The following is a 9528-nucleotide window of genomic DNA, read 5'->3' as shown; positions in this document are numbered from 1 at the left end:
GAACAAAAAAAAAAAAAAAAAAAAAAAAAAAAAAATTTAAACTACAATCATATAGTATAATTTTTATAACTTTTAAACTACTTGTAATCTATGACAGCATTTTCCCATTCTTTGGTTATTTTTTGAAACATGAATTGTAATGGCTTTAACGTACTGTTGCACGTCTTACATGATTATATTACTCTTACCCAAAATTCTGTGGTAAAGTCAACATCTCCCCCAACATTAAAATTTCTGCACCATTTACTGTTGAAGGATCATCTCTCATCAGTTGGTTAAAGAGATCTCCTGTAGCAAGAGAAAAACATAAAATTCAAACCTCTACCTTTTAGATAATTTTATTTCTATATAAATATAGTTGAGGAGTTATGGTTATAGCTAATGGTATAGACTACCATGTGCAAGGGACTGGGTTTGATCCCCAGGACCTCCCAAAATATATAGTTGGAAGAGATGTCAGTATATTTCTATAATGTATTATGTCACTTAAATCTTTAAAAAGAGCCTATCAAAAATGCTGATCTCACAGAGAATGAACACGTCAGAAACAGAAAAATGCAGGTCATGAAGTATACAATACACTATATAAGGCACGAATCATTCTAAGTAAAAGTTGAGCATGGTGGCACATGTCTGTGATCCTAGTACTTGGAAGCTGAGGCAGGATAATCACTGTGAGTTTGAGGCCAGCCTGGGCTAGATAGTAAGTTCATGGTTGGGCTGAGGTAGTAAGACCCTATCTCAAAAACCAAAAAACTCTAAGAGAATGCTATAGCTATACTTATGAAACATTTAACAATAAAGGCAATATTTTAATAGTGTTATGAATATGATGTATCTTTACTTAAAACCAAAGTCTCTTATTACCATATCATCAACAGTATTTTGACGTGTGGATTATAATGAGGCCTAATACTCAGATGGCTACCATTCATAGGCAAGAAAGAATTCAGGGAAGTGTTAGCATAAGATTGGTAAGGCTATATTTATTACAAAAAAATTTCAGCAACTCAAAAGTTCAACTTTTCTCTTGGTCCAAATACAGTAATCATATGCTATACATACCGGGTAAGTCTTTCTCTTCACATGTTACTGGAATATTGGTGAATAAAGTCGGCTTAGTCAACCGCATCACTATGAATTGGGAAAGTGAACAAACAAAAAACATTAATATTGTTTTGAGCTAATAGTTTCAAATCTAGCATATAGCATTCAATTTCATACTAATATAAAATATCTAAATACTTTATAATATTATCTCCATGAATGGTTTATTTAAAATGTTAATATGTGCTGGGTCTCGTGGTACATGCCTATAATCCCAACCACTCAGGAAGCAGAGGTGGGAAGATGGAGAATTCAAGGCCAGCCTGGGCAACTTTATAAGACTATTTCAAAATTTAAAAGAAGCGGTGTAGCAGTTGCCTAGCATGCAAGAGTTGTTGGGTTCAATCCCCACCACAAAAAAAAAAGAAAAAAGAAAAGAAAAATTACAAAAAAGTTTAAAAAAGAAGAAAAGTTAGTATGCAATAAAAACTTATATTAAAAGAATAATTTTGCTTTTTGTACAATTCATATATTATAAAAATTAAATGCAAATATAATACATGCCACTATAGAAAAACTGGAAAATTATTTTAAAGTTGAAGGTATATTAGGAACACAAAGTTTTATTCTTTTCAAAATTTTATTTTGTTTAGTACATGTTTGCAGCACACAATGACCACATTCACCATGGGAAGCGGGTACATGTACATAACACATATTAATTCTCTTTTCATTCCCTTCCCCTTTCCCTCTATCACTTGATTCCCTTCCATTTTGAAAAAAAAATGTATTTCCCTGTTTCCTACTATCTATCTTTTATTTAACTAGGGTGACTTCCTTGTAAACTATCAACAAACTGTATTAGTCTGGCAGGGAAACAAGTTCAGATGTACCATTTTAATTATGAAATAAATTTATGCCAAGATTTTTTGAGCTTTCTCAATCATAATCAATGTTCACTGGAAACTCAAGAGGTTTCCCTTTACTATCGATCTGCATATTATAAGTATGATAATATCAGCTAATAAACAGGCTTACATAATTCCATCCAAAACTAAGATTAAAAATTTACTAATTTATTTCAAATATCAAAAAAGCTATATAAAATAAACAATGTAGTAAAATAAACAACTATTAAACCATGAAAAAATAAGAGAAAAAAGTGAATTATTTATTAAATCTAGTGAGGGTAGTGTCAGGTTTGACCTGGTCATGAAAAGGTTAATGAGTATGCTCTTTAATTCCAAGCTACAGTACCAAGGCACAAAAGAACACAACAAAACAGGCAGCTGATGCAGGTGCTGTCTCTGCCCAACAAAAGCCATCTTGGTGCTATCTCAGAGCAGATACAACACCACATCACTTGAAAATGTCCACACATCTGCCCTGATCACTGCATGGACCCTGACTAAAAATATTTGTTGACACCTATACATGATTGACATGCCAGATTTCTCTTCTAACGCCCTATAAAGCTTTCCGCCTTTCTTTGTTTTTTGTGCTAATGGCTTACTTGGTGTCAGTCCAACTCTACCCAGGTGAATAAAGTCTGTACCTCTTTGCAACCTGCTCAGGTGGTCTTATTTCTCCACTGTTTATTACAGGTAGGACATTCCAATTTTTTAAATTAATCTTTTTGGCTATATCTAAAGATTGCCATTGGAAAACAAAATAAAGACAAAAAATTAAACTTTTTCAGAAAATAAAGTAAAGAAGGCTGTATCTTTATACTTCATTAGAAGTATATATTCAAATGTAGTTTATTTCTCATCCTGGTCTCAGCTTAAAAATCACCTTTGTTATGGCTTGTATCTAGATGTCCCCCTAATCTCATGCAGTTATAGGTGGAGCTTTGCAGAGGTGGCTGGATCTATAGTGTGCAGTGTGATACTGGGATTAAGGGTGTGTGATTACTAAATTAGTTAACTGATTGGTTTGGCATAGTTTTGGGTATGGATAATAGGAAGGCCTATCCTGGGTTTGGATGCTACCTTCTCTAAGGACAAATAGTCTCCATAGAATATAAAGAACTGGATAGAATATAAAGAGGGCTGCTGTGGTGGATTGCTTCTGCTACTTCACTGCTTGGTGCTTTCTGCCTGACATGAACTGTTTCTCTTCTGTGATGCCCCTCTGTCATGTTACCTTACCTTAGAGTCAGACAATTATGATCTGAAACCTCTACAAACAGTGAGCCAAAATAAAGCTTTCCTCTTTTAACTTTTGGTGGTGGGTATTTTGTTTGACCAAAGTAACTAAGACAACCCTTTTCTGAAATAATAGATAACATTGTTTCTTCTAAAGCATCTTTTATTTATCATTAACTATATTATTTATTCATAACACTACTTTCCAAACTCTATAAGGTCTAGGCATCACTCAATTTTGCAGCCTGCATTTGTTTTTTGCTTTTTTTATTTAGATAAGATTCTTGCTATGTAGTTCAGGCTGGCCTTGAACTCAAGGTGATCCTCTTGCCTAAACCTCCTGAGTGCTGGGATTACAGGTGTGTGCCACCATGCCCAACACAGCCTCTGTTTCACACAGTATGCTGGCACACAGCAGACTGTGTAGTTCTTTGATAAATGAGAAGGCATCAGCATCTACCAAAATCCCCAAGAAACTGGCATTATCTTGAATGTATGTTTATACTAAAAGAGTAAACAAATGTTAACCCCAGAATTTCTGAATTCATTTTGTATAGTAGCTTCACTGAGTATTTATTAGTGCCAGGCATTATGCTACATACTTTAAAAGTACTAACACATTTAATTTTCATTACACTTGATAAGACTGGTGCAATTATTGCCATTATATGGACTGTGCCCAGATAATGCCTGGTGGAGGTAATTGGCAAAAGAAGGATTATATAGCAGATAAATGGCAGACCCTGGATCTTAATCCAGTTAAGATTTCTATTTTGTTCTATTCTTTTTAATTTCAGGAGAAACCAAATTTTAATAAAGAAATATACTCTCAAGGGAATTCTGAAAAACTTTAAAAAGTGTCCTTCAGTTTAACCCAAATATATATAGACTTAACTTTCTATTGTGTAGAAAAATTCCTGTAAAGCTCAGTTTTCCTTTTTTCATATGGTATGGTATGAAATGGTGGGAGGTGAATAAGAAGCAACCCATTAAAAATGAAAAGATTTTACTGGTACATGCCTGTAGTCCTAGCACTTAGGAGACTAAGACAGGACTGCCAAAAGTTCAAAGCCAACCTAGGCTATAAAATGAGTTCAAGCCCAGCAAGAAAATAGCAAAGAATCTGTTGCAAAAAAGAATCTCAAATTGGTATCCCCAGGCCAGGGATGTAGCTCAGTGATGTTGTGCCAGCCTAGCAAGTTCAAGGTCCTGAATTTGACCCCTGGTACCAGGAAAACACACACACACACTAAAGGTATTAAAAAAAACCCTTTTCTTCAGAAGCAGTTGATGGGAAATACCATCACCCTGTGGATTCAAAGAATTACTATAAAAACACTTTATCATATTATAGATTCTACAACCTAAGAAATCTGAGTTTGTCAAGAGCCCATTCTATAAAATTTTTGGAGAAAAATCAATTCATAATTAAATTATAGTTAGGGCTGTCTGAAGCCTAACGTCTCCTTGCTTTGCAGGCCAGCCATGGCATATGTAAATACAAATCTGTTTGCCTCCAGTCACAGGTGAGGCCACAATGGTTCCATAATCCTATGATGCTCCAGGGCAAGATTACATCAGCTGAGACATCATGGTTCTTTTGAGAACCGAGTAATAATTAAAAAATAGAGAAAAGGTTTCACCTGGGGTAGGGACAAATTCCTTATTAGCCTGGTATCTTTTCAAAAATTTTTTTATTCTTCAGACAGTCTCTCACTATGTAGCCCAGGCTGGTCTCCAGCTCACAGTGATCCTCCTGCCTCAGCCTCCTGACAGCTGGCATTACAGGCGTGCGCCACCATGTCCAGTTTAGCCTGCTATGTTGTCCCATGTACTATTGTAAGAAAGCTTTGCCCATTTCACCATCCTCATCAACCTAAGATCCTCATCAACATAGGATTACAGCCACCCTATGAGTCATCTAATATTCCCTCTGATTATTGTATGTACCCAATAAATAGTGGCTACCCAACAGTCTTTGACCTCCTAGGCTTACCGCCCTGTACTTTGAAAGTGCATCTCTTAGTCTTTTTTCTTTAGCACTCATCGCATCTCTCTCTCAGCAGATTGAAGAACTAATCAGCCTCTGATATGAGTTAATAACACAAAAACTATTTTATTCCTTGAACTTCTAAATCAGTTAGGGTTTCATTACAGTTGTCTAGAGAACATTAACAAATATGCCAACATCAAATTCGGATTTAAAACTCAGTATTACCTGTCTTATCATGAATTAATGGACCTAGGAAATTAAACAATGTTAGGTGGAAAAAACCAAAAACTTTACCAATAAAAGCAAGAATTAAAAAAAACCAACAAATTAACTGGTTTATTTCGAAATTACTGGAGTAATTTCGCACTGAGTCTTGAAAGTTTAAAGCAGGTTTCTTAAACTAATTATACATTTTAGCATTCTAAATTGAGTAAAAACAGTGATCTTTAGCGGAGTCAAATATTTAATGATTTTACTAAAAAATCATATTAAAAACAAAACTTTCGTAGACCATTAAAAATAACACAAAGATAAGTAAGAGGTTAAAAATCAGAAAACTAGGTCAAGTACAAGTTGCATACATTTTGGCTGGCCAGATTAAAAATATTAGGTGGAATCTTCTCCAGAATTAGTCTTTACATATTCTGCAAACCTTACATGTTTGCTCCTGAAGGCATTCAAGTTTTTTTTTTTTTGGTACCAGGGATTGAACTTGGGTCCTTGCACTTGCAAGGCAGGCCACCGAACCGCTGAGCTAATCTCCGGCCCCGCATTCAAGTTTTTAAATGCAGCATTATTTTTTTGCATTTTGTATAGATTAAGTTCAATCGAACCACTAGGTAGGAACTCATCTTGGAAATTTCAAAAACATTTTTACCATGTTATTTCACCCCATTTTATCTTTTTCCTTTGAATTAGACTTTATCTTACTAGAAGGCAGGCAGATGGAAAAAATTCAATTATGGTACCACTGTCACTTTTGTAGAGTAAATACTGATGGTATTTTACCAAATGCTCTCATAGATTTATCTTTCTATACTTGGATTTTTTTCATCAGTATATTCCCACATGTACAACTCGGTGAAACCCAAAAATATTGCTGGGTCCTACTACTGGCTAGTGCTATAATCACTAGTTATGATGTTCTAAATACACTAAAAATGCTCCAAGGAAAAAACAATGGGTTAAGTTCTTAGGTCTTGATTAAGTACTTAAGGTAGATGAGAAATTAATCCTTTTTTTTTTTAAAGATCATTGCACTGTTTGAATTAAAATTCATTCTTTAATTTCCTAGTTTTGAATTTCATTCTCAGAGGGGTAGAAATTTAGAGTAAGTAAAATTTAACATGTTTACTTACAACAAACATGCTTTTTTTGGGGTACTGGGCCTTTGCACTGTGTCCATTCACACTTTTTATTTTGAGACAGGGTCTCTTCCAGTAAAGTTGCCATGCTGGGCTCAAACTTTGTGATCCTCCAGGTGCCACCTCCCTGAGTGCTAGGATTATAGGCATGTGCCACCATGCTTAGCTCAAAGATGTATTGGTTTTAAAACTATACAGAAGAATCCCATGATTCCTAAACATACCTTGTATTTTTCATTTTGTACCGAACTAGTAGTTGTATCATTAAAAAAAAAAAAATCAATATTATGATTGTCAAAACCCTGATTGGCAACATTGTGGTATCCTGAAAAATAAAAATCAAATGTATTTTTTAAGATTGCATAATGCCAATCTTTTACAGGCAACTTTACAGGCAATACTGAATAACTTTTTTTTTTTTTTTTTAAACTGAACTGAATGACTTCATGAAGTCTCTATAGCACTGAATGGAGTGAAATGAAACAAACGAGAAATGTGTTATTGAAGAAGTTGCCCTGAACTTTTTTACTTCCCAGAGCTTTCCAGTTGATTTTTAGAAGTATGTATGCACAATTATTTTCTAACGAGTCTTATATGAGATAGTATAAAGGTAATTAAGAACAAAAGAGGATATGGATAGAGTGAAATGTATCAGGAAAAGATTATCTCATTAGTAAAAGTTAGCTGATTCCTTGTGTTTAAAACATTACTCAGCTCAGACCACAAACAATCACTCCAAAGATCACATTTACCCTACATTATTGAGCTCCTGCCATGCTGGACACTGTACTATACAGTAAACATGTCTGCCTTTTTAGTGGGTATAGTTTCACTGGTTTTTCTCAAGAAGCTTGTTTGACCAACAGTAACTCAAAGTTTGCTCTGTGGCAGTTAAGGTCCATGTTTGTCTTTCTTACTATGTCCTAGCACCTAGCCCAAGGTAAGCATTTCAATTTGTTAAGTAAATATATGCTTTTGGGCTTTTATAAAACTTTTATTCTATGAATTTTGACAATCAGAATTCATTACATACTAAAAATAATACCATGTTTATGCACAAATAAATTAATTTTCCCAGTAAGAGATAATCTTTCTTTAAGAATGTTTCCCACGTATTCACAGTACATAATATCACAAAAAACCCATATTTGGCCTACATGTCTCTGAATTGTAGCGTTACAGGATGGAAGTTCATTGTGCTTGATCATTTGATTAAGTTGTGCCCAAATGTCTTCCAGAGTTTGGTTGTTACAAACACTATGTTCTATAGTCCATCGTGCTCTATAAAGTGAGTGCAAATTTAGTGCCTTTAAATTATCTTGCAATTTTTTACACAAAGGAAAAATATTTTCAGTACAATTAGTGCCAACAAGTGAAACACTCCAAGACCTTCTCTTGTGCTGTTTTCCTTTTTCTGATTTTTTATCCAGATTTCCAGAGGCTGTCTGTTCATTTATTGTATGTGACTGAATTAAGTGCTGCTTTTTCAAACTAGGCTGAAACTCCAAGAGATCTACTGTACAATCATAGCTCTGTGATTTAACACTATGTTCTGAAATTGTTAAATATTGTTTCACATCTTCAGCTACCTCTTCAGAAATTCCAGGTGGTGATCTTTTAGGTTTGACTGGAAGTTTGGCGCCATGATGTGGAAACCAAGGAATAAATCTTGTTGGTGGACGAGTAGCAAAGTCTTGAATTGCTTTTTCTGCAATTTTTGGTAGTTGTGTGGGATCACTCTCATACGGTCGATAATGTAATATTACTTCTGTAGTCATTCTGCAGTGATCCAGGTACTTCTAATGAAGAGAAACTTCTTAGGTGAAGTCTTCAGAGCTAGAATATAACTTATTATTACAAGATTGTCTTTCTTGTCAAATCAGAGGAAACAGGACCTAAAGTGGAAGTATTGCAAAGAATAAGATATGGTAGGGATAGCCTGCATACAAATAGGCAGGGAAAAAAGAAAAAACCAAAACCAATATCCCAATAAGATATTTCAATAAAGTGCTATTGGTAGAGGTAAATGCAATCCACAAACTTGAAAACTCTTTCTCACCAAAATAAGGGACTGAATTCCATGCCCATTAAAATCATTCCGGCCTAAAATTAATAGTAAACATGTTTAACTCAATCAGCTATAATGGTCTTGAAGGACTTACTATTGACATATGAACTGGAAGTAATCCTAAAACTACTTCTGAAACAAAAAGTAAACTAGTGATTCTTAAAATACTGTATTTAAATAAAGCAGTTTGAGGAATTGAAGTCAATGGTATCACTAATTTTTAATTTATCTGGGGGAAAAGGAATTACTTTAAACCTTAAAATGATATGAAGTCTAACAGACATATATATTTATACACACACACAAACACACACACACATGTAATAATTATATCTCATTTTCAGTAGTAAACAAAAATAACATGTAAATAGTTTAACTGTGCATTTTAACTAGGACAGTAGCTGATTTTATGACAAAGTCATAAAGGTATTGGTATAACGTTAAGCAATACTGAGATCCAACTACCACAGCTCCTGAATTCCAATCTAGAGGAAGAGCAACAAGTCTGTACTATTATCTTTCTCCTAGAACACAGAAGTTCTCCAGTTGCTCTGAATAAAGCTACTTACAATAAGTTCCAGCATGTACTACCTGGTCCGAGAATGGAGCCTTCCCAGATCTGCAAGTTCCAAGACCTTCCTAACCAGGCCCAAAGCCATCAAAGGCATAAAATGCTCTTTCATATCCTAACTACTGTAGAAAAAAGTAAGAGATTGAATTCTAGTCTGAAAAATCATTAAAGAGCTAATGAGGGTTTTCCCATTGCTAGTATGAGCATGAGTTGGAACTCCTGTCATATTATAAGGCATAGTCTGAGGCTAAAGAGTTAAGTATCGGGGCCGGGGATTTAGCTCCGCAGTTCTGCTGCCTGCCTTTCAAGCACAAGAACCCGAGTTTGATCTCCAGTAC

General features: G+C 34.6%; 2 protein-coding genes across 7 annotated transcripts in view; both read right to left on the bottom strand.

The window, feature by feature from the left end:
• Positions 1 to 9528, bottom strand: part of Trappc13 (trafficking protein particle complex 13) — a 34304-nt gene that overhangs the window by 22318 nt on the left and 2458 nt on the right. For 4 of the 5 annotated variants that reach the window (XM_010637246.2, XM_010637248.2, XM_010637247.3 and 1 more), the window contains exons 2-3: positions 1066 to 1134; positions 189 to 288 (exon numbers count right to left, since the gene is read on the bottom strand). In XM_010637246.2, coding sequence (XP_010635548.1) covers positions 189 to 288; positions 1066 to 1134 — 169 coding nt within the window. Of the gene's footprint in view, positions 1 to 188; positions 289 to 1065; positions 1135 to 8140; positions 8221 to 9528 lie in introns of those variants that run through there. The other variant, XM_033761150.1, reaches the window with a different exon arrangement.
• Positions 7039 to 9528, bottom strand: part of Shld3 (shieldin complex subunit 3) — a 4953-nt gene continuing 2463 nt past the window's right edge. Inside the window, exon 2 of one of the 2 annotated variants that reach the window (XM_033761157.1) lies at positions 7039 to 8350. In XM_033761157.1, coding sequence (XP_033617048.1) covers positions 7577 to 8329 — 753 coding nt within the window. In that variant the 5' untranslated portion in view covers positions 8330 to 8350 and the 3' untranslated portion in view covers positions 7039 to 7576. Of the gene's footprint in view, positions 8388 to 9528 lie in introns of both variants that reach the window. The other variant, XM_033761152.1, reaches the window with a different exon arrangement.

The sequence above is a fragment of the Fukomys damarensis genome, unplaced genomic scaffold (assembly GCF_012274545.1).
Source record: "Fukomys damarensis isolate Sample0158 unplaced genomic scaffold, DMR_v1.0_HiC HiC_scaffold_1, whole genome shotgun sequence".
Classification (NCBI taxonomy): Eukaryota; Metazoa; Chordata; class Mammalia; order Rodentia; family Bathyergidae; genus Fukomys; species Fukomys damarensis.
The sequence above is the reverse complement of the archived record's forward strand: the minus strand, read 5'-3'. Positions and strand labels throughout refer to the sequence as shown.